Consider the following 25,504-nt stretch of genomic DNA (forward strand, 5'->3'; position numbering starts at 1 on the left):
GACTTTTGGACTCTATGGGAGAAGGCGAGGGTGGGATGATCTGAGAGAGCAGCATCAAAACGTGTATATTATCAAGTGGCACTTCTTTTTTGTACGCAAACATAACAATGTCTTTTGTTCCTGCCAGACTCCCTTTTCTAATAGCTAAATATATTCCCTCTACATAGGGGAACCATACATCCTGGTTTTCTCAGCTGAATTAACACTCCTAGGACCTCTTTGACTTTCCAAAGGAAAGCAGTTTATATGATAAACTATATGGTAACTCCACCTAAATATCTCAATACATGATGACTGGCTACGTCTAAGTTGATGGGAAAATTGTTGCCCTGTTTGACAGTGGTAACTGGTCCGTATAGCCTTTTAGCACTTAATCTGGTAGAGCTATACCATAGCTCATCTGGTCTCTCCTCTAGCCGACTAGCCCTGGCTTGTTCACATGGAATTCTTAGGATTCTAAAGGAAAGCAAGAAGGCAAATCCCAAATCAGAATTACTTATTCAGTCCTTTACTTATTTAATGGTTGCTATCAAATATTATGTAAGCAAAGTTTATATAATATCAAATATTATATAAACAAAGCAAGTCACACGTCCAAGTCCAGGGTCTGTGTGGGAGAGGACTACTAAAGGACACAGATACAATGATGTGAGTCAATTAATCCATTATTGGTGCAGTCACCCCACATCCCCAAGGGACAAAGGACTCATCAGATCTTCATATGTTTGAAGCACAGCTAGCAAGGATACCATGGGCAGTTTCCAGACAAGGTTCCAGTGTATTTAGTCAGCGTGTTCTACACTACGCCAAAAAAATGTCACATTACTGAGAAAAACAAAAAGAAGAAATTATTGTACTGTGTGTGTGTTAGTTGCTCAGTCATGCCTGACTCTTTGCAACCCTATGGACTGTAACCCGCCATGCTCCTCTCTCCATGGGACTCTCCAGGCAAGAATACTGGGGTGGGGTGCCATGCTCTCCTCCAGGGGATCTTCCCAGGGATTGAACCCCCCAGTCTCCTGCTTTGCAGGCAGACTCTTTATGGTCTGAGCCACCAGGGAAGCCGGGTTATTAGAAACTCTTATTTTTCTAGAAACTTCAAAGTGAAACTGAAGATGTGTCTGATCAGTTGGTTAAAATATTTAAAATGCAGTTTAGTGTGCTGTTCACTGAGGCTTATCCTTGAAATCTTTCACTTTAGCAGAGCTGCTGCTTCCACCTCCCTCCAGGAAGGTGGGTTAGGAAAACCTTCAGGAACCAGGTTCTTAGTTGCCTGAGGTCCTGAGGGTGTTGGACTCTCCCGTGAATTTTGCAGGCTGCCTGCCATAAGGAAAGACATGTGTCTCAGAAGGCAGTCTCCTTCATCCATGATATACTGACGGAGGTGCTCACGGACTGGAACGAGCCACCTCATTTCCACTTTAACGAAGCTCTCTTCCGACCGTTCGAGCGTATCATGCAGCTGGAGTTGTGCGACGAGGACGTCCAAGACCAGGTGAGTGTGTAACCATCATAGCGCAGGCCCTCACTGGGTGCGCCGGCAGGACTGTTGTGTGAGCGCTGCGGATTCCATCTTTCCAGTACTGCAGATTCAATCTTTCCAGTGCTGCGAGCCCACTGAAATCTGGGGCCAGAAGAGGTTAAGCAGCTTAGCTAAGGATATGTGATTAGTGATGGGTGGAGCTTAGATTTGAACCAGGCACCGTGGCTATACTAGTCTATACTCTCATATCCACACTGGACTCAACCACTGTCCTGCCCTCTACGGAAAGACAAATGGTAAAGAAACTAGAGACTTCGTATCTTTCTTATGATGATCTAGGAATACAGATCCTCTGTCCTTGCAATCTACTAAAAATGTTAAATAAGGGTTAAGCTTTTTATTTTAAAAACACTGACACACAGGCAAGAAAGTAAGGAATGCTAAGATGCTCAAAACTAAGTAACGGTGGGAAGCCAGAGAAGCAGGCTCTGAGACTGGATTGGCCATGAGCGAACTGATCATCAGGTAAAGCTAAATGTCTGCCTTCAGTCAAAAATAACTGACTCGTTAGGAAATAATACGTCATGAATACAGAAAGAAAAGCAAACAATCAAAATAGACACATACACCCTCCCCAGCTCCCCACCAGGGATCCAGATATTGTTGTTGTCAGAGACTGACTTTAAAATAACTGTGTTTATTAAAATTTTAAACAATCATTTAGAACAGGAGAGATTTTGGCTTTGGTGGCATAAAGAAGTTAGCAAATCCTCTCCATAAAAATTTAGTCTACAAAACGAAAAAATTGTCAAAAGCATCCATTGCAGGGCTCTTGAAATTGACCACAGGCAGATGACAAATTGAGTAGCGTTTATGCTGAAAAATAGTTCTTGCCAGAACTTTGGTTAAGGACAGTGGGAGCCTGTGACCTTCTTATTGAAGGTGGAAGTTATCACTTACAAGCTATTCATAAGAATAGTAATTTGACCAGTGTAGGCTGACTGGGAAAATTAGCCTTTCTGCTTAAGAGCCAGACTTGGTTTGAACAAGACTACTGGTTTGTCCACTAGAAAATATAGATTTGGTAGGAAATGAGCAATATAATACTACAGTGTTGCTGGCCTAAGGTTGCAATGGTGAACCAGTAACAAATATAACGTGAGGTTCAGGAAACCAGAGATTTCATAGAAGGACAAGGTAAATTCCTGATGCATCTCTAGCTGACTGAAATATGGACATATATAGGATGGACTGTCTAGATCCCATCAGAAAGCAAAACACCAGAGAGAGTTATGAACTGGCTGAACTTTGAATATTCTCCCCAGCTGGTTGACAGAGGGCAGTCTCCTTAAAGGCTCAAAGTATTTGAGCGAAATCTCTGCCTACTTCATCAGCTGATGACTCACCTATGCAGACTTGAAGACAGCAATAGGAAGTCAGGCTGAAAAATAAAAATAAAGAAATTTAGTAGAGATACTGTGGTGCCTTATACCACGGGAAGAGCAGAGATAGGGTCTACAGTATATGTCCGAGCAATTTAGCATTGAAAAAAAAAAAACCTCAAGAATAAATCAGAATCCAGCATTGCTATATTATCTAAAATGTCCAATGTTCAGCAAAAAAAAATATGAGATACCCAAATAAGAAACAATGATCTATGCTCAGGGGTGGGGGGAGGGGCGGGCAATAGAAACTGCCTTGGAGTGAGACCAGATGTTGTATTAAGCTCAAACCAGGATTATTTAGATCCAAAACTCTGATTTGGAGGTGGGGAGACAGACAGACACAGGATCTAGAAGAGGTGGTGACCCTTACCAGTGATGCCTTCATGGTAGAAATTACGGAATATTTAGCCAAAGAAGTTCAGCACATGCATGTGGTGGGGAGAGGGCTCTGTTCACTGTATCCTGGCTCTGGCTTGGGTTGTTGAATTAGGGGACAGAGACTTTGAAGCAGCTGCTATAAGTATGTTCAAAGCATTATGTTCAAAGATGACAATGTCTGAAAAATAGAGAATCTACATAGAGAAATGGAAACAGAAAGAATACAAATTCTAGGGTTGACGACAACAAATGAAAAATCCACTAAATAGGCTTACCAGCAAGATTTGAGATGGTAGAAGAAAGAATCAGTGCAAGATTGGTTTAATAGCTCAAAAATCAGTCATGTATCTTTTTAGTAGAGTAAAGGATTACAATCCTATGGTCATCTTAATAGACACAGAGAAAACATTTTACAAAATCCATCACTCATTTTAAATAAAAAAACTTTCAAGAAATGAGGAACAGAAAGGAGTTCACTAACTGGATGAAAGCGAGTATTTGAAAATCGAATATCAAACTTCACACAATGCTTAACTGAATACTTTTTCCCAATAATTGGGAAGAAAGCAAACATTTCCACCTTTACCAATTCTGTTCAACATTATAAATTTTACTCACTGTACCAAAAAATTAATACCATCAAGTTTTGGAAAAACAAAATTATCTTAGTTCATAGACAACATGGTCTTATATATAGAACATCCTAAGGAATTTGTTTTTTTTTAATTTTTTTTGAATTTTAGTTATCTTTGTCTCAAACTTTATTCTTAGGCTTCTTCAGCTTCATTAGCTGCAAAGAATGAATTGTATATAAGCAAAAACTGAAAAGAGCTGCAGTGTCCAGGGGCTTAGGCTTAAAAATATTAGAGATCTAGATTTTATCAGATCCATAAACAAAATTTTAAAAAGCAGTCAAAATATAAAATAGCAGCTCCCAGTAACTTCTTCAAGATTTATCTTCTTCAGAAGTTAACTCAATTCAGTTTGCTTCATTCTTGGAAGCCTCATCAAAATTCTCCACAAGATCTGGAACTTCATCATCCTTCTCCTCTCCAGTGGCAAGTGGTGCTTGCCAAACAATCCATGGAGTGTTTGGGCAGAGCTTCAGCCAATCTTCTTAAAGCGGTCAGACTGTCAGCATCAAGCTGGTGTAAGATGCTGGGGAGCAGTTCTGTCAGTTGCTTTGTCTCAGCGTGGCCTGTAATGGTGAAAGTGTTTGCTGCCAAAGATGCCTGAACTTTAGGGTTGTTAAAGTTGATCACTGTTCCTTGATTTGTGAACATATTCACCTCTTCAATACCAGAGATATTGTTTACCCCTAACTTCTTTAAAGAGAACTGAAGTTTTTTGTCATCTGTTGTGGCTGCTCTATGAACCACCTTCTTTCTGCGAGCAGTTCCTTTCCCACCAATGTGCCCTTGTGCCTGCAGTTTGGTGAGTTTCTCCTGGTTCATGATAGTTTCTTTTATCTTGTTGGAGCGGAAATGGGGCTGCGTGGGGGAATAGGGTTGGCACTCGGGTGGTCTCGGGCAGACCAGCTGAGGTTAGGCACACACACAAGGGGACACGAGATGGCAGCTAGAGGGATTTATTTTTTAAATTACTAGAATTAATAGTGAGTTTAGCTAGGTTACTGACTATAAAAACAACACATTAAAGTCACTTGCATTCCCATATCCAAGATGTAAGTTATCAAAAATTGAAATTGCAAACAATTCCCTTTACAAGAGCATCAAAAACAAAATATTTAGGAATTTAGCAAAAGATGTTAAATACCTGTATGCTGAAAGCTACAAAATATTGCTGAGAAAAAAAAAAGAATATTCAAACAAATTATGAGAGATGCTACATTCATGGATTGAAAGATGGTGTTTTTAAATGGCAGATTTCCCCAAGTTGATATATAGATTCAGTGCAATTCCTATCAAAATCTCAGCAGACTTTTTTGAAGAAATTGGGAAGATGTTTCTCAAGTTTATACACAAGTTCAAAGGATCTAGAATAGAGAAAACACATTTGAAAAAGAACAGCGAATTTGGAGAATTTACACTACCCAATTTCAAAACTTAAGGAATCTACACCATGGAATATTGGTGTAAGGATAGAATTATTGATCAGGGGAACTGAATAGAAAGTATAGAAATAAATTCTCACGTCTATGGTCAATTTTTAACAAAGATGTCATTGTAATTCAATAGAGAGGATATTCCTTTAGCAAATGGTGCTTGAACATATGCAATAAAAAATAACTCAAAATGGGTCATAGGCTTAAATAAGTGCAAAGCCTATAAAAGCTTCCACAGAAAGCATAGGGGACCACCTTGGGTTAGGCAGAGATTCCTTAGAAATGACACAACAGTATCTGTAAAAAGAAAAATTGATGATTTGGACTTAATAAAATGTAAAACTTTTGTTCTTCAAAAGACACCATTTAGGGGCTTCCCTGGTAGCTCAGTGGTGAGGAGTCTGCCTGCCAATTTGAGGTGCATGTGTTCGATCTCTGGCCCTGGAGGATCCCATGTGCAACCGCTTGGCCTATTCGCCACAACTATGGAGCCTGTCCTCTAGAGCCCAGAAACCACAACTCCTGAGCCCACATGCCACGCTACTGAAGCCCACGTTCTGCAAAAAGAGAAGCCACTGCAGTGAGAAGCCCCCACACCACAACTAGAGAAAGCCCATGCACAATAGTAAAGACCCAGCACAGCCAAAAAATAAATGAAATTTTTTTTAAAAGACCGTTTAAAAATAAAAAGGCAAGCCCAAAGCTATGAAAAAGAATTTGCAAACCATGTGTCTTGGAATGCATTTAGAATGCATGAAGAACCCAATGATTTAAAGACAGTAATGAAAAGATAAAAACCTAACTTCAAAAACGGCAAAATATTTACAAATAGCATGTGAAAAGTTGCTTAGTGGCACTTAGTAAAATGCAAATTAATGCAGTATGGTTGCTTATTTAGAAGACTTTTGAGTGAGTTTGTCTAGGTTTTGATTTTTTTTTCTTGCACTAAAATTAACCCAGAAATAGGGAGCCGGGAAGCACATCCATCTTCCCAGAAACTCGCCTGCTTCTTGGAAGGAAACAGGCCACCCCCTTTGCCTCTGCAGGTTGTCACGTCCATCGGGGAGCTGGTTGAAGTGTGTTCCACCCAAATCCAGTCGGGGTGGAGGCCCTTGTTCAGCGCCCTGGAGACGGTGCACAGTGGGAACAAGTCTGAGGTGAAGGAGTACCTTGTGGGCGACTACTCCATGGGTAAGGCTGCACGCTGATTTTGCATCCTGAAACTGGTGTGTTAGTTCTACAGTCTAATGACTGTAGTTCTATGTCTTTTGGTGGAATCTTGAAGACTTTGCATACATAAGATCATATCATCATCAAAAAGAGGCCATGCTACTTTCCGATTTGGATGCATTCTATTTCTCCTCTTGCCTGATTGCTCCGGCTAGGGCTTCCAGTTCTGTGTTGAATGGGAGTGCTGATTTTGGCTGTGGGGCAATAGCTCTTCATGTCAAGCTTCATGCTCTCAAAAGAAGTTGGAGAACAGGGAAGACTGGCGTTCCGCTGTTTTATCAGCAGGAAATGGTGTAGCAGGAGCACAAGTTCTGAGTTCTGCCAGCAGGTCGAGAACCTTGAGCGTTTCCAGGCCCTGCTCTCAGTGACAGAGGAGGCTGAAGGCTGAGAGACTTAGCTCATTTCACTTACACATGTCTGTGTTGAGTTCATTCATAAAACCAAAAGGAAAAAATGTTATCCACTATCTGGGAAGAAGCAGAAAAAATCCAAATAACAGGGAATTCGAATTAGGGAGATGGGGTCTGGCTGGAAATAGACGGGCAGCCAGCCATACAGCAGGCCCGGTGACCAGGGATGTTGGGTCAGGGGCCTCCAAGACTAACCTTGCACTTAGAGACCCAGCAGAAGGACTCATGGGACTCAGCATGTAGTTATGCCAGGATTTATTACATAGCTCAGACTTATTAATGGCTCGTGGCCGAGGTTTATTACAGTGACATGGTAAGGACAAGCCAGATCCTAAGGGGAAAACAGACTCTGTGCGCAGGCCTCCCTGAGCTCACCCCCTCCCTGGAGGATCCCATGGAGCACTTCACCTCCAGTGTGGAAAATGCAGCAGTTTATATGACCAGGGGCAGTGTGTGAGCCTTTCTACCCAGGGAAGCCCATTAGAGACCCAGCTAAGGGCTGGTCACTTAGGTACTCTCTGCCAAAATCCACACTTCCAAAATCCATACTTCTCGGGGAAGGGGGAGGGGAGGTGTTCAGATCAAACTGTGTTCTTTGCGCCAACCATCCAGGCAGAGTAAACCATCCAATTAACGGACTATTCCGTGAGCCAGGTTCCCAGACCAGCCAAGGGCCAACCCTTGAGGCAGGCCTTTCTGAGGATAGCAGTTTCTGAGCCTTCTATGTTAGCTCTTTTCAGCACAGGTATGAGTAAGTTAGTGTGTGCCATCAGAGGGTTATTTAAACCTTCCCATATCTATGATTGTGTGCAGAATTCCAAAGGACCACATGTTTAATGGCCCTGTGTAGACCTACACATTGCTCAGCCCTGCGTTCAGCCAGCTTTGCCCTCATCTGTCTACTAAGCTCTCCTCATAGCCGTCCTACAGCTCCCCCTGCAGGCAAAGCTGAGAAGGACAACACAGGAGGCAAGCCAGTTATCCAGTCAAAAGACCTGGGCTTTGATCCAATAGATATATATTTTTTTAATGCTCTTTGGAAGGTGCTGGGAGTATGGGCAACCTGAACGGTAGACACCTAACTTTCTTAAAACTCTATAACCTTCCTCCTTCAGGAAAAGGCCAGGCTCCAGTGTTTGATGTATTTGAAGCTTTTCTCAATACCGACAACATCCAGGTCTTTGCTAATGCAGCCACTAGTTACATCATGTGCCTTATGAAGTTTGTCAAAGGACTGGGTAAGTGGAGCCCCCCCTTCCCGCCTCCTGACAGCTGAAGACCCTTATCCGTGTGGCTCTGTATGTGTTGGCTTGAAGGCATCCCGGGAGAGAAGCAGACGGCGCTATGCTGCGTGCTCGGGAGCACAGAGCACAAAGCTTACTTAAACACAGCTTGGATTCTGTCCAGGGTTGATATTTTTCACTGTGTTCATGGAATAATTTTATAATGAAGTGTGTCTTCATATATTATTTTACTCCAACTTCTTTTTTTGAATCTTAAAATGTTCAATATTATGTTTAGTAATTGCTTTTATGCAGGAAACTGCTGTCCTTAGTGTCACATAATTAATGAGCCTAATTACAGTTTGAACTCCCAGCTCTTAAGCAAAAGTTAAGATGCCTTCCCCCAGACTATATTGATTACAAAATGTAATTTGAAAGTGTAGGAGTCACCCTTCCTTGAGATTTCGTGTGTTTCAGGAAATACCTACCTGATTTTTAGGCTTAATTTGGAAATACTTTAACACAGTAGAGTGCTCATTGGAAAAGACCCCAATGCTGGGAAAGATTGAAGGCAGGAGGAGAAGGGGATGACAGAGGATGAGATGGTTGGATGGCATCACCGACTCCATGGACATGAGTCCGAGCAAGTTCCGGGAGTTGGTGATGGACAGGGAAGCCTGGCGTGCTGCAGTCCATGGGGTCGCAAAGAGTCGTATACCACTGAGTGATGAGCTGATAGAGCATGACCTACTGTTGGAATAGCTCAGTTTTATCTGCAGTGAAAGTGAAAGGGAGTGGCAGTTAGTTAAATGCAAAATTTAGAAGAAACTTCAAGTTTTGAGACTTTCACCCTGGAGAGCTCTTAGATATGGAGCCTTGAGAACCTTTTAAATAAAGAAAATATAAGGTCAATCCTTATAAAAATATAAAGGATATCAACCCTGTATATTCATTGGAAGGACTAATGCTGAAGCTGAAGCTCCAGTAGTTTGGCCACCTGATGCAAAGAACTGACTGAGCATGATTGGATGGTATCACCAATTCAATGGACATGAATTTGAGCAAGCTCAGGAGATAGTGAAGGACAGGGAAGCCTGGCATGCTACAGTTCATGGGATTGCAAAGAGTTGGACACGACTTAGTGACTGAACAACAACAAAAAAAAATTATTTTGTATTCTTGCAAAATAACTGACAATTTCTTTGCAAAAGAAAATAGGACATGGAGAAGCTAGGTGATTGCATCCATGTTCCCCTTATTTTGGAGCAGGAATAAAATGCAAGTTTCAAGAAAAAGGCTGGAGGCCATAGGTCTGATCCGTAGACAATCCTTGTTACATTATGTTCTTATATACACATTCTGTTTTTCTCTGGGAAGTAAAGGGCTGAACTGAGGGAGCATGAATGCCCCTCACTTATCACATTCTGGGCTTCAGAGGAGGATTTCTTTGAACAGAGTAAGATTTTACTCTTTTTAAACTCTTTTGTTGTTCATTTGCTAAGTTGTGTCCGACTCTTTGTGACCCCATGGACTGCAGCACGCCAGGCCTCCCTGTCCCTCACCATCTCCCAGAGTTTGCCCAAGTTCATGTCCGTTGAATGGGTAATGCCATCCAACCATCTCATCCTCCTTTCAAACTCTGTCCTACATTAAACAGAAACCAAATAGTTTAGTATCTTAATCATAAGAACACCTTAAAGCATGAGGTAATCTCTGCATTAGATAGTAAAAAAAAAAAAATCCAGTGCTTACTTAGAAGAAAACTCCTCCTCCTATGCTTCTCCTTTACTCTGTCAAGTACTATCTCACTCACCAGAGTTCTGATACCAGATGTGCCTGGGGTTTGTTCCCACAACAAGCAGTCCTCTGTGACACCAGCCAGGTTCCCTACTGGTCAATTCAATTCTGACACTAACCAGAGTTAGCACAGGTTAAGGGCTCAGTCCTGTGTGACTGCACCCCCCGCCCCCCATTTAAACTGACAGTTGCAAGTAGTGGGTCCCCAAGTTACTCACAACTCTGTCCATCTTGGCTACAACTCAGAAGTTCCCATGATCCCCCGCCCCTTGGATTTGATGATTTGTTAGAGCAGCTCACAGAAGAGAGGGAAATACATTCACCAGTTTATTATATAATAATGCATATGATAAATGATACAGATGAACAGTCAGGTGAAGAGAAAATACAAGGTGAAGTCAAGAAGAGTCCCAAGCTCAGGAGCTTCTGCCCCCATGGAGTTGGGGTACACCCTCCTCCCAGCATATAGATGTGTTGACCAATGCTGAGGCTCTCTGAACCCCATACTTTGGGGACTTTTTTATGGAGGCATCATCATGTGGGCATGATCAATCATTAACTCAATTTCCAACTCCTCTCTTTCCCCATGGTCTTTGTGGTAACCAGCCCCCATCTAGGAGCTCACCAAGCTTTGCCTCACAGGAACAAAAATCCTGTCACCCAGGAAATTCCAAGGGGTTTGGGAGTTCAGCATCAGGAGCTGGAGTCAAAGATCAAGTATCAGAACAAAAGATGCTCCTAGGATCTTTATCATTTGGGAAATTAGGGTTTTAGGAGCTCTGTGCCAGGAACTGGGGCAGAGACTAAAATATTTTCTAGTGCTCCACAGTCTTACATTTCATTTAAGAATCATTATCAGTGGTAATGCAGGAGATGTGGGTTCCATCCCTGGGTCAGAAAGATCCCCTGGAGGAGGAAATGGCAACCCACTTCAGTATGCTTGCCTGGGAAATCCCATGAACAGAGGAGCCTGGCAGGCTGCAGTTCCTGGGGTTGCAAAGAGTCAGACACGACTGAGCACACACGTGCACGAACACACGCACGCGTGCAACACTACAAAACAGAGTATTGGCATTCTGTTGTTCAGTGAACAATCCAGGGCCTGCCACACTGGCACAGTGAATAAAACGTGCTTCCTGCCTGTGAGAGGTTTGCTGCCTCTTCTGGGAAGCAGACACATAAATCAATAGCCACAGTTCAGTAGTAAGAATACTTTCATAGATGCTAGTTTTTTGTTGTTGTTGTTTTGTTTGTTTGTTTGTTTTTAAGTGATTTAAGCTGAGATAAGCGAGCTGCTGAGACGGGGTGCTGGTCGTAGACCCCATGCAGGCTTCATGGGAGAAGTGACCTTTGAACTTGGTGGAGTGAGCTGTAGGCTTACTTTTCTAAAAGCTGGGTACATTGCAGGTACCCACAGAGGAGGGATCCTGGGTGATGAGTTGGAATGGGCCCTGCATGCCACGTGAGGGGACTGAGAATGTGCGGAGAAGGCTTAGAAACTGAACTCCGGCAGGCACGTGTTCCTGTGGGTGAGGGTAAGAGGCTGCAGGCAGAGACCAGTGTGCAGTAGTTTGGGAGCGAGCAGAGAACACGGAATTCAGGACATTGGAGAGGTGGGATCCACAGGGCTCGGACTGCTGTGATGTGGGGCCGGAAAAGAGGAGGAACTCGGGCTGACTCCCCCTCCTCAAACTCTCTGTCAGAACTAACGTTACTCAGAATCCGGATATCCCAAAGGAGCGGAGGAGAGGGGGAAGTCATGAATACTGTCTTTGGACATTTGTACACGTTAAGTTTCTATGAAATATTCAAGTGGAGAGGTCAGAATTTTGAGATCTTCTCTTGAGGAGGGAGTTGGGGCCTGAAAGTAGAGCTGCAGAATTGTCAGTGTGCAGCTGAGGATATTTAAAACCAAAAGGTCCTAATTTTTCTGTGAATTATGAGGCAGTTATTTGTCTGTGGCTTAGGGTCAGCAGGACACCTGTTGTTCAGGCACTCAATGTGTCCGACTCTTTGCGGCCCCCTGGAATGCAGCACTCCAGTCTCCCCTGTCCTTCATCATTTCCCGGAGTGTACTCAAATTCACATCCATCGAGCTGATGATGCCATTCAGCCTTCTGAGGCCCCAGTAAAGCCACACTGGCTGTGTCCTGCCCATCTCCAGGGGGCACAGACTTTGATATGTAACACAGAAGCCTGCATAAAAAAAATCTTTGGAACATTCGCTGTGGTTAACAAGATAGGAAATGGATTTATTCATTTTGGGGTTTTTTTGGGGGGGGGTGTTTTTTTACTTGTTATTTCCCATTGGGGTATACCTGCTCGGTCGCTTCAGTCATGTCCAGCTCTGCCCGTGGGATTCTCCAGGCAAGAACACTGGAGCAGGTTGCCATGACCTCTTCCAGGGGATCTTCCTGACCCTGGGATCGAGCCCGCGTCTCCTGCACTGCAGGCAGATTCCTTACCCACTGAGCCACTTGGGAACCCCTTATTGGGGCATAGCCAATTAATAAACAATGTTCTGGTAGTTGGAGGTGAACAGCAAAGGGACTCAGCCATATACATACGTGTATCCCTTCTCCCCCAAACTCCCCTCCCATCCAGGCTGCCACATAACATTGAACAGAAGTCCATGTGCTATATAGTAGGTCCTTGTTGGTTTTCCATTTTAAGGGTAGCAGTGTGTACATGTCAAGAAATGAATTTATTTTTAATTCCCACTTGGTTATTTGAACATGCATTTGAACTGCTCTGTGTTTTTATACGTAAGGTATGTTACTCTAGCTAGGAGTTAGCAAACTATGGCCCACGGGCCAATCCCATCCACTCAGAGTTTTTAATCAATAAAACTTTATTGAAACACAGCCATGGTGGTTTGTCCGTGGCTGTTTTGTGCTCCAATGACAGAGTTGAGAAGTTGCAGCAAAGACAGTGTGATCTGCAAAGCCTAAAATATTTATATATAAAAGAAGTTTGCCAATCCCTGATCTAAAACATAAGAAATGGTTTTCTCTTCTTTTTTGAGAAACATGCCTCTTTATCTTTTAAACTTCAGCTAATGCCTAGTAATTGTCTGTTTACCCACAGGGAGGGTGCTAGTTACTACAATTGTAGACAATTAGAAACAGTTATGGTACTGTGGAGTGATTTTATTAAAAAGTGTAGGAATAGATTCATCATGCAAGAAGAAAAATGGTAATTCTGAACTACTTATTTACCTATAGAGTATCTAGATGTCCTCTACAGATCTGTTCCATTTCGAGATATATACACAAAAAATATATCATTTCAGTTCAGTTATGTAGTCGCCACCTCCAAGCTGCAGATGTTTCGAATCCTCCCGGTCTTCATTTATGATCACGGTTTAGTGCTGAGCGCTGGCAGCAAACGAGGTCCTTCTCTAGAGGGAGCAGGGCCTAGTGCTTCATCCCAGCCCAGCACATGGCTGGTCTCCAGGATCATCCTCTGTCATCAAAGCTTCAGAAGTCAGAGCATCAGCAGCAGGCCCAGGAAGGTGAATTACAGTTACAGTGTGCCAAGGCACACACAAACCCTCCAGCCACTGAAAGGACTGTGGCAGGATATGGAATTTGAAAAGACCCCGATGCTGGGAACGATTGAGGGCAGGAGGAGAAGGGGACAACAGAGGATGAGATGGTTGGATGGCATCACTGACTCAATGGACATGAGTTTGAGTAAGCTCTGGGAGTTGGTGATGGACAGGGAGGCCTGGCATGCTGCAGTCCATGGGGTCACAAAGAGTCAGACATGACTGAGCAACTGAACTGAACTGACTAGTGAAAAGAGGAGTTACAGAAGAGAATAATTTCAGCAAGGTATGATGTGTACTATTTGACCCCCAGCGGTATTTAACGTGTACACGTGTAGGGGGTAATTTGACTGAAAGGGCTTTTCTCAGGGTTGTGTAATGTAGAGTACTTTTTCTTTTCTGTTTTAGTAGGCCTCTGGTGAGCAAATGCCGAGTGACTAAGTAGGTCTTCTGTTAGGAGGGGATGAACACTATTTGTTTCTGTCTCTCCCCGCTGCCCCCAGGGGAGGTGGACTGTAAGGAGATTGGAGACTGTGTCCCAGGGCCCGGAGCCGCGTCCCCAGACCTGTGCCTCCCCGCCCTGGACTACCTCCGGCGCTGTTCTCAGGTACCCAGACCCCCGAACCTGCCTCTGAAGATGCTCACAAAATATGCACAGGTGTCTTTGTGAAGCCCAGGAACAGTACTTTCTGCTGTCTCTGAGGAGAGTGGGGCTTACATTTGGAGTATAAGTTTTGATCCCCACAACTTCTACAAAGGAGAGAAAGAAAGTCATGAGAATATACTAGAACACACAACTGGGTTTTGAGGTCTCTGAAATTTCTCATTTATACCCGATGAAAGGACTACCGTCATCTCTCTCTGTCAGGCTAAGACATCTTGGGAAATCTTCCTGATGAGACCGAAACCTGGACAGTAGGCTGCACACAGTGAAGAGAGACATAAAGAACGTAAGAGGCTGGTAGGCAGTCAGGATCTAGTAAAGAGACCCAGTGAAACATCACTTGCCAGTGTGAACAGTGACCTCCCTTGTGCCAAGTCCAGTTCTTACCCGTGTCACACGCCAGCGGAACAATCCGATGCTCCTTCCCCAAAGCCCTTCCTCCTCAAGGCTTCAGCGACACCCTCTCTCCATAGCTCGTCTCTTGTCTCCTCAGGCGTGTCCCCCGGCCTCCTCTTGTCTGTCTGTAACCCCTCCCTTGGCGATGGGGTTGACAGCATTAAGCCCCAGGTCTTTAGAAAGGATGCCCCGCTCTGACTTCCTCCTCCATATGCTTCCATAAGGCCCGTGACCTGACCTCACTCCCCTACGCCCTCAGCTCCTTCCCTCTCTCTCACTGTGCTCCGCCACGCTCCCTTTCTCGCCCTCAGACATTCCTGACTTGTTGGTGCTCGGGGCCATTGCTGTTCCCCCTGCCTGGAATTTTCTCTCCTCGGATCTCTGTATGGACAACGCTCCTTATCGTCCAATCTCATCTGAGACATCACCTCCTCAGAGAGACCAGGGCTTAAGTATCTACCTACTTCCTGCCTACATCCCCCACCCATCTGGTCAGCCTTTCTCAGAGCCCCCTGTCTAAATTTTTCCTATAACCTTTCTGTCAGAAATATTATTATTTGTGAAAGGAGTATGTCTGTAAGACACACACGGCTGGGTCTCTGTCTGTCTCGCTCACAGCTGTTTCCCTAATTTCTAAAGTAGTCCAGGCACAATTGTAATTTGTGAAGTACAGGGTTTCTTGTGAGTTTGTCCCGGTGACAGCCGGGGAGTCAGGACGATAGCAGTGAGACAGGAGTGAAGAGCCCAGGGCAGCCATTAGCTCTGCTTCTCATGCCTTCATCTTGCCCACCCTCCCCTCAGATTCCTCCATCCTCAGGGGCCCCGTATTTCTTTGATGTTGTCGGGAGAAGGGGAGTAAGAGTCTGATAGCTCATTTGCCTACAGACTCTCTTCTGAGTGCTCCCCATAGAACAACTCACCCACAGGCAAAAATGCTTAACGTGTTTCATGATTCCCTTCATAGGTTTATAGGAGTCTATAAGACTCCTATGCCATTGAGATACTGAAAAGGTATCCACAGAATCTTCTTCTAGCTTTTTGTTACCATTGACTCTTATTTTATCTGCTTCACAGGATCAGTGTCTCTTGTGAGCTGCCTTATGCTTTCAAATCACAACCAAGTTTAAAACTGTCCTAGACTGGGAGCTTTTCTGCTTTTCTCTCCACCTTTTCTTACCTGTATATAGTTTTGTTGTGATTTAATAGAGTGCAGCTTTTTCCAGTATATAATTGCAGCTTGATATTTTTTTTATGTAGTTGTTGGCCAAAATCTACAAGATGCCCTTGAAGCCGATATTCCTTAGTGGGCGACTTGCTAGCTTGCCCCGAAGACTTCAGGAGCAGTCTGCAAGCAGTGAGGATGGAATTGAGTCGGTCTTATCTGACTTTGATGATGACACTGGTAAGTTAATTGACTGAGCTAAACTGGGTTCTTTGCTATATGTGTGTATTTCCAAAAGCTGAAGTCAAGAATTCAGTAGCTCACAGATCATAAATGACCATCCACTTACATTGTTATTATTTATAATTCTAACAGGACAAGCCTACCTAAAGTTTCCATGGACTGTTCAAAAACATTTCACAATCAAGGTCTCAAACCCATCCTTTTTAGATGGATATGTGTGTGTGTGTGTGTGTATTAGTTGCTCAGTCATGTCTGACCCTTTGTAATCCCATGGACTGGAGCCCACCAGGCTCCTCTGTCCATGGGATTCTCCAGGCAAGAATACTGCAGTGGGATGCCATCCCCTTCTCCAGGGATTGAACCCAGGTCTCCTGCATTGCAGGCAGATTCTTTACTGTCTGAGCCATCAGGGAAGCCCCCCTTTTAGATGAATACCTCCATCTAAAACCAGTGTCAATTTACAGATTCCACTGAATAAAGTTTCTAACTCCAAATTCTCTTGAATTTAGCAAATTAGGTTGTGGTTGCATTTGGTGCATTGGTACTTAAAATGCCTGGTAATTGTCTTTAATACCTATAAACACAGTCATTATATAATTACTTCCTGTAGGACTATTTGGTTAGAGACTGAGGAAATGAAGCCATTACGGAAGAGAGAATCGGTTTGTGACTGGGTGAAGCTGAAGACTCATTAAAAGAATAAGTTTAAAGAATGTTTCAAATTAGTTCCTGTGTAGTTTCTTATGAATTCCAGTTCAAACTAGTAATGATAATTTTCAGATTGGTTCACTCATGTTCATTTTTGCTATCTTCTAATCCAGATTACTCTGTCCTGTTTCTAGACCTAAAAATGGAAATGATATCCTTCTAGGCATCTAATATCTGGGCATATCAAACCCTTGTAAAAGGACTTTTTGGGAAAGATTTTTTTAATTTACTTTTTGTTTTTAATTCTTCTGTTTTATTTTTCCAGATACAAATTCATTTATGGGGATGTCCAGAAATTTTCCAGTTTTGCATAGGGATCATTAACAGTGAAACCTTACAATTTCAGACTAGTTGTTAGGAAAATTATAGAAACAAATAAATATCTAATGTAGAGAACAAGTAGATATTGGAAATTGGCTAGGTGTTGCCTGATAGAGGTTTCACTTCAATGATTAGGTAAGACTTTTTACTTAGCATCTTAAACCTCCAACCCAGAAAATTAAAAGCTTATGTCGCTTGTCTATAATACAGTCTTTAAAACAGTTGTAAACGGTTTGTACAAGGAACAGTGAGCATTCCCTTCCCATTTTTGCGAATTGCTAATCTTTTTTCTTCCTAGGCAGCCCACCCAAGAAAATAGATCAAGTTTAGCCAAGCACCAATCTAAGGTTTCCTACAGTGTAAATTCATTAAGGGCTTTAAAATTATATATGTAACATATCAGAGAAAAGAATAAAAGCTTTAAGTTGGTGTTAAAAATTACTCCTTATCATTGGTATGTTTAGATATTCTTTCTCTTGTTTCTGAAAGCAAATAACTGCTTTTCCATTTTCCTATGGAAATTTCAAACACATATAAAACTAGACAGGATGGTATAAGGAACCTTCTTATACCCATCACCCAACCAATTTGCCAGTTTTCTTATATATATCAGTTAACTTTCATAATTCACGTGAGCTCTACATTACATGTTTGCTCCATCTCTTAAATCCCTCTCAATCTATAGATCTTCCTCTTCAAGTTTATTTGTTGAAGGAGTGAGGTTTTTGTCCTGTAGAGTTTTCCTCTTGGATTTTATTGGTTGCACCCCTCATAGTGATGTTTAACATGTTTTTCTGTCCTCTGCATATCCTATTAATTAGTTTGTCCACCCCTGCTTATATTTTGAGGTTCATGAGAATTTTTTATCACCTAGTTTTTTTATACTTATTGCCCATGACTTTGTTTCTGCCTCCTATTAACAGGGATATTCAAAATTAGGGAAGTAGTTTTTTTAGTGGGAATATTTAAAAACTGCGACTTCTCACAGTTTTCTTTTGCTGAACAATTAGAAGTATTAAAACAAAATGTAGAATGAGCTGTTTTGTATAGTCTACTTTAGATACTTTTGTACCTTGACAAACAAAATGTGGTGTATACATTCAGTGGAATACAATTCATCCATTAAAAAGTTATGAGATTATAGTGCATGCTACAACATGGGTGTGCCTTGGATACATTATCTTAAGTAAAATAAGCCAGACACAGGTTACCAGGGGCTGGAGTGAGGGGGAAAATGCAGAGTTACTGTTACCAGTTACTGAAGTAATGAAAAAGTTTTGGAAATTAATGGTAATGATGGTTGCAGTAATACCACTGAATTGCACATGTTAAAATGACAACTTTTGGTTTATACATATATCTATAATAAATTTTTAAAGGATTAAGGTGATGCAACTAAACAGATGCATCACTTGTATCATCAACTCCCAACAAATATAATTATTTCATTTAGCAGAATTTACATGCCACATCACCTTCTTCCTGAAGGGGAATAAGGAAGAAATGTGAACAGTATTTCTTTTCCTTTGACTTTGTCAGAGTAGGAAATCAATTTGTCCATATTCATAGGCACTGAAGGCTGCCTTACAAGGTGACGGCTTACATCCCTATAGCTTGGCAGTTTACAGAAGCCTTTTACAAACATTGTTCACTGTGATCTTGTGATGATTCTGTATTGTTCGACTGAATTTCACAGAGGTCTGCTTTTGGCTTCCAGGTCTGATAGAAGTCTGGATCATCCTCTTGGAGCAGCTCACAGCAGCTGTATCCAACTGTCCACGTCAGCACCAACCCCCTACTTTGGATTTGCTCTTTGAGCTGTTGAGAGATGTTACCAAAACACCTGGTAAGTATTTCTATGTCTGTCTTTTCGGGGCGTTTTTATATGTATAACTTTTTCCAGGAAGGTATTTCTGTGTCTATTTCACTGCTGTAACGCTAGACAGCATAACAGATGCTCAATACATATATTTTTAATGGCTGCAACAAAGTGACTTTTAAGACATGTCTTCGTACTGTTTATGGGTTTGCCACCAGGCCATTAATAAATAATAGGTGGCGGCCAGTTAGTTGAATGTGTTGAACCCCCACAATATTCAAGCCACAGCTCTGGTATCAGTGTTCCCTTGAAGCAGCTAACTTTGCTCTGTTCCATGGTTCCAGCCTTCCTCTTTGGCCGGGTCACACCTGCTCTTAGCCCCAGGGCGTCAGTAAGGCTCACCAGATACACCACTGATGTGAACCAGCCACTCAGATGTATATATTATATAAAGATAGCAATATCTTAATTGTATAAGGGGAATCGATGATTAGATTTAGGGAAAGACATCTAGTAGATTACCCTGATAGTACAGGGGAAAAGTGGCCCTTGGGAATTTATTTCTTGTAATGAGTTAGTTAGGGCTAGCATGCGCACTGAATCAGCCAAATTTTCCCAAGATCAAAGAAATCTTTTATAGAGATTTTAGTTTTCACCAATAGAACCACAAATGAAACCACCAGTTTAGTTCCATAGTAATAGGAGGAGCTTTGTATTCAACATAAATTGATGATGACCTGATAATTGATACTATTTTAAGATCCATAACAAAATTTATATCAGAATTGTTTTTAGGAAAATCATTATGAATACTCCTATGCATTAAAAAGTTAAAGATTTTCTATCTAAGAATAAACAGATATTTTATAGAATGAATTATATGCCATTATTTTGAAATATATTTTATTGGCCAGTACCATTTTCTTCTAAGTGTGGCTGAAGTAGCCCAATAATTCTACTTCTAGAAATCTATTAAAGGAAATTAATAGTATTAAAGAAAAATCTATATATAATGAAAATTGCTGAAGCATCTTGAATACCAAAATAATTATGAACATAAATGGGTTAAGTAAATTATGATAAAAGCACGTAATATTCTATAAGCATTAAAATGCATATTTGTGAATAGTATTTAATGACATGAATAATTATTTATAAGGCACTATGTTAAAATATATATAGTGTGTAAGCACAATCTCAACTTTATGTGACACATTCATAAATACAGATACCCAAACATACGTACATTCAAAAAGTACTAGAAGGAAACACATCAAAATATTATTTTCTTCTCCTTTGTATTCTCATGTGTTTTCTGTGTTTATGACAAAAAGCATACCTTGCTTTTGTAATCAGAATTTTAAAAATCTATCAACATTTCCACAAAGACTCTTATTATGGCTTTGTTCATAAAGCAAAATATAGAAACCTCTTAAAAGTCCATTAGTAAGGGAATGGATAAGTAAACTGATGCATATACAGTTTGAATAACTTGGAACAGAATGTAGTAACAAAATGAAGAATATCTAAATTTGCTGACAAAGAATAATCTCTAACATATACTGTTAAGGGCAAAATAATCATACAAACCAAGGTTTACAATATCCCATTTATAAAAAGTAAAAACTATATTCCTCTTTTCATATAAACATATGTATTTACAGTTTAAAGGGTACAAACCATATGCATGTGTGTATTCTATGTTTATGCCTGGGGACTAAGGAATTGATCAAGTGATGCTTTAGCTTCATCAGCATTACTTGAATTTGTAGTGAGTATATTTGTGTATTCCTTGTGTAATTAAAATCATGCAGAAACAAAAAAGAAAAATGTCACTGAAGACCATATATTCATTCCCCAGTCAGTGGTCAATTCCTTTTCCCTGATCCTTCTCAGACAATGGAGAGCTACTTCAAGAGAGAGATAGGCAGGACCAAGAGATGGCAGAGAGCTTCCCTTTTATTGCAGGAGAGGTGCTAAGCTCACAATTCTGACACTGGCTTTTCTTTTTCAGGACCAGGGTTTGGCATCTATGCAGTTGTTCACCTTCTCCTTCCTGTGATGTCTCTTTGGCTTCGCCGTAGCCATAAAGACCATTCTTACTGGGACGTGGCCTCGGCTAACTTCAAGCATGCCATCGGTCTGTCCTGTGAGCTGGTGGTGGAGCACATTCAGAGCTTTATCCACTCAGGTATCTGTGGTACCAGAACAGCTCATACTGAGTCACTGTTTAGTAGACAGCATTGTTGTCTAACAGTGTCTAGTAAAGACCAGTGTGTGATTTTTGTCCTGGAAATTATTAAGATAGAATTACATGGTCATTGCCAGCCTTCTAACAGGAGCTTGTCAAAAAGAAGTGGTACCCATGTGTCCTCTAGAAAATTATCAAACAATTCTTAAAATGCATGTGTGAATAAAAGGTGGCACTAGCAGTAAAGAACCTGCCTACCTAACGCAGGAGACATGAGACACAGGTTTGACCCCTGGGTTGGGAAGATCCCCTGGAGGAGGGCATGGCAACCCACTCCAGTATTCTTGCCTGTCCTCCTCGGACAGAGGAGCCAAGCAGGCTACCGTCCATGGGGTGACAAAGAGTTGGACACAACTTAGCACGCACGCAAAAGATAAAACACCTAATAAGGTCTAGGATATCTATGCATTAGGAGAGGGAAGGCACGTTCAAGTACTGATATGTAAGAAATTTAAATATCTGTATAGCCTGGGGGTAAGGGAGGGATGTATCCCATTATGTGTTGCATCTGAGGAGGCCCGGTTTTAGGAAAGGCTCAAATTATGGGCAGGAAGTTACATAACAGATAAGGAGTGAAGAGAGAGGTCTTAATATCAGTGGCGCTTTGGAAAAGATTTGGAAGTGTGGGGTGGAGAGGGAGTTAGAGGCAGGAGAAATATGTCAGCTGTGATGCCAATGGAATAATATTTGTGAAATACAGACTGTTGTTCGTGATTCTTGCCGTGGAAAGATCTGGAAATGTGGGAAAAGGAGAAATCTCGCTGCTAGCCCTAGAGGTTATAGGGGAAAGGTGTTGTACAGAAGTATAAAGGAAGAGGTAAGGTTAGAGAAACTCAGGAGAACTTGACCCCAAGGGAGGGTCAGAAAGCAAAGGTAAGAAATGGGGTCTCTGCTAAGCACAAAACACAGCTGAGGAAAGAGAAACACATGCAGCCACTAACCACATCGCTAGGGGGCAGTGTTTCTGTCCCGGTCAGGGCTTTGCCCAGATCAGGATCCTTGCAGATTCTACCGAGAATTGGTTGTGTTGCATCGCAAAGACTTTGTGGAAAACAGAATGTGATTTTGGAAGGTCTTATTTTCTTTATTCTGGGGACAGTATGCAGACTGAAGCCAAACTGAAAAGGTTCAAGAAGTGGTAGTTAATACAAGATGTTTTGTTTACTAAGAGCATTTAATTAAATATAGTAATAATTCAACTAGCAACAGTAAGGAATGTTCATTTTATCTTTCCCTTTAAGAATTAACATTTTTTACTACTTAGTATTCAATCTATATAATAGTATCGGAGAAGGCAATGGCAACCCACTCCAGTACTCTTGCCTGGAAAATCCCATGGACGGAGGAGCCTGGTAGGCTGCAGTCCATGGGGTCTCAAAGAGTCAGACAGGACTGAGTGACTTCACTTTCACTTTTCACTTGCATGCATTAGGAGAAGGAAATGGCAACCCACTCCAGTGTTCTTGCCTGGAGAATCCCAGGGACGGGGGAGCCTGGTGGGCTGCCGTCTATGGGGTCGCACAGAGTTGGACACGACTGAAGCGACTTAGCAGCAGCATATAATAATATATGTTCTATTCTGCTTAAGTAGATGAATTATATACATTGAAAAGTCAGCCTCATGCATTTCATCTTGATATAACTAGAAATGGATGGAACAAGCCAAAACTAGATAAAATCCAAGAAAATCTGTGTTGTAATGGGTGTTTTATTTTGGTTGTTATGGCCATTTTTCTCGTTGTTCTCTTTTCTTGACATTTCTATGTTGTTCATGCTCTGCCTTCCCTCTTTTGCCATTCGGCCCCTTCCTTTGCCCTCCCATTGAGCGCAGTCTCACTGTGATTTCCCTGTAGACATCAGGTATGAGAGCATGATCAACACCATGCTGAAGGACCTCTTCGAGCTGCTGGTAGCATGTGTAGCCAAGCCCACGGAAACCATCTCCCGAGTGGGCTGCTCCTGTATCAGGTGAGAAAAAGGTTTCCTGACTCTCTACAGGTTTTATCATGACGTCCAGGGAAATTAAATTCTTTTGTGGTAGCAATCTACTTTTTATAAATAAAAATGACTATGCTACTAATTCTTCATTTCTTTCAATCAGCAAATATACATTGTGGAAGTCATTAAACAGGGTGCTCTACTGCCCAGAAAGTGATGTGACCAAGGTCCCTACCCTTAGGGAGCAGGGCAGGAGCTTTTTGTGGTAATAATACTTGGTCAGAGCTCCCTAGGTGAGTGAGCTTCTGATCGGTGGTGACTTTGTAAGCAGAGGAAAAGAATTACAAGTGACAAGGGGGGTTTATCTTGCTATATGTAGAGTAGTGGAAAAATCGAGCTAGAATGGGAAAATCAGTATAGAATATACATATAGTCTTTGCACACAAACCTAAAGTTTAAACATTGGCCTGTTTGTAATGGGGGGTCCATTTTTATATCCAGTGGGTTAGGAAATAGTGTTAGGACAATGGCATACCAGATTGGCAGAGAGCCCAAAACACAATGACAAAAGATAGCAAGTCTTATAGGGAAACTGTAGACTTCATCTAGGTACTCGCTGGGCAGGGCCTACCTTTCGTGACAGTAAAATGTCTGAATGCAAGACTCGTCCTCCCGGCAGGTACGTCCTGGTGACAGCGGGCCCCGTGTTCACGGAGGAGATGTGGAGGCTGGCCTGCTGCGCCCTGCAGGATGCCTTCTCGGCCACGCTCAAGCCGGTGAAGGTAAGCGCTCAGAGGCGAGGGCAGGGCGCCTGCCTCCTAGGAGGCGGTCTCGCCGGGTGAGAACAAGGTAGCCACGTCAGTACCTCGTCCCCGACTCTGCGACCGTGTCGGATCCACGGCAGGGCCGGGAGCCGTGCGCACCCAGCAAATGACCGCTGTGTTGCTCCCTAGGACCTGCTGGGCTGCTTCCACAGCGGCACCGAGAGCTTCAGCGGGGAAGGCTGCCAGGTGAGGGTGGCCGCCCCGTCCTCCTCCCCGAGTGCCGAGGCCGAGTACTGGCGCATCCGAGCCATGGCTCAACAGGTAAGGCCGGGGGCTTTAGATCTCAGGGCCTCAGGAAGCTTGCGATATTGTTGGAGGGCCTTCCTGAAGGCTGTGCATCACCACACTGCCTCTCTTTCCCTTGGGGACATAAGCCTCCTGGCTCTGACCTCTGACCAGGGCTGATCTTTACTGGAAACAACTCGAACCCAGTCAACAGCATTCAGGTCCCCTCACCATCTCTAGCTTGTTACATCCTCCAGCGTCCTGATCACATGGGGTCCTTTTCCACCTGGACACTGCACTCCATATATAATTTGCTTGCCCTGCTTATAAATATTTACTGCAATAGTGTTGTTGATCCTCGACTGTGAGTGCTTAAGTTAGGATGGCAAACTTGTTTGTTTTTTCCTGTATCTCCCATAAAGAGCATAGAGCTTAACATTCAACTCAAATTTATTAAGCAACTTGTAAATGTGAACAACTCAGTAAAATTAAAATGTACCTGTCCATGCAGGAATCACCATGTACCAGTGACTTTTTCTTCCTGACACATGGCAGAACTCATAAATATTGGTTGTAAGCCAAGCCAGGAGCAGAGAACAGTCTGTATATTTTTCTTGGCAGTCCTAGAGCAGGGCAGATAGAAGGCACTTATTAAATGTTTGTTGGGTCAATGAGTCACAGAAGACCTTACAACAGCTTTATCATGGGCCACAGATATGCACTCAAAAATTAAAGTGACCTGTCAATCTGCCTCTAAGAAACCCTGCATGGGGCTTTCATCAGTTCTATTCATAATAGCAGAAGAACAAAAATGGACTAAATTCCAAACCACTATTGATTGGCTAAATTCTATCATGAATTAGTAACAGACATATTTGAATTGTGTTTTCCTATGCAGGAGATAATTTACATATACACGTGTTTAAAATATTAAGCAGTTTTTATAAATGTATATGCACTGGGAAAATGAAGTGAGTTGGGGTTTATCTTCAAAAGTTCCCTTTCTCTACAAAATCTATTTAACTTCTTAAGAGAATCTCCCCTCATCACACTGATAGTCAGGGCATCCTGGGTTATCCATCAGTGTGAAGAACTCAGTCATGTTCACATTGTCAGAGGCGAAGTCTCTTGTCTGAAAAGTCTCTCCTCAGAGCGTGGGACAAGAACCTCCCACCTTCAGCTTCTCTTTCATCTGCTGAGCACATCCCTCCCCTCAGCAGTGAGTCTGACCAGGAACCATAAGGGAAGGGCCTCCAGAGGGGTGGCTTCTTCAAGTAGGAAACCATCCCGGCTGGCTAGATGAGGAATTTTCCTATGTGCCTCCAATGGTCTTTTCAACCACATCCTACCACATCACGAGAAAATGGAATCC

The 25,504-nt window shown here is 42.4% G+C and overlaps 1 protein-coding gene, 1 long non-coding RNA gene and 1 pseudogene across 6 annotated transcripts in view; 1 reads left to right on the forward strand and 2 right to left on the reverse strand.

Moving 5' to 3' along the window:
* The window catches only part of ARFGEF3 (ARFGEF family member 3), a 176,981-nt gene that overhangs the window by 132,570 nt on the left and 18,907 nt on the right, over positions 1–25,504 (forward strand). For all 5 annotated transcript variants that reach the window (XM_043457044.1, XM_043457045.1, XM_043457046.1 and 2 more), the window contains 10 exons: positions 1,316–1,495; positions 6,418–6,562; positions 8,127–8,249; positions 14,085–14,188; positions 15,899–16,043; positions 18,793–18,921; positions 20,909–21,085; positions 22,999–23,113; positions 23,763–23,865; positions 24,037–24,168. In XM_043457044.1, the coding sequence (XP_043312979.1) occupies positions 1,316–1,495; positions 6,418–6,562; positions 8,127–8,249; positions 14,085–14,188; positions 15,899–16,043; positions 18,793–18,921; positions 20,909–21,085; positions 22,999–23,113; positions 23,763–23,865; positions 24,037–24,168 (1,353 nt within the window). The remainder of the gene's footprint in view (positions 1–1,315; positions 1,496–6,417; positions 6,563–8,126; positions 8,250–14,084; positions 14,189–15,898; positions 16,044–18,792; positions 18,922–20,908; positions 21,086–22,998; positions 23,114–23,762; positions 23,866–24,036; positions 24,169–25,504) is intronic.
* On the reverse strand, positions 4,050–4,653 carry LOC122433953 (annotated as a pseudogene).
* The window catches only part of LOC122433954, a 66,546-nt gene continuing 59,824 nt past the window's right edge, over positions 18,783–25,504 (reverse strand). The window contains exons 3-4 of the long non-coding RNA XR_006267212.1: positions 24,632–24,755; positions 18,783–18,893 (exon numbers count right to left, since the gene is read on the reverse strand). This is a non-coding gene — a long non-coding RNA (uncharacterized LOC122433954). The remainder of the gene's footprint in view (positions 18,894–24,631; positions 24,756–25,504) is intronic.

Source organism: Cervus canadensis, chromosome 33 (genome assembly GCF_019320065.1).
Source record: "Cervus canadensis isolate Bull #8, Minnesota chromosome 33, ASM1932006v1, whole genome shotgun sequence".
Lineage (NCBI taxonomy): Eukaryota > Metazoa > Chordata > Mammalia > Artiodactyla > Cervidae > Cervus > Cervus canadensis.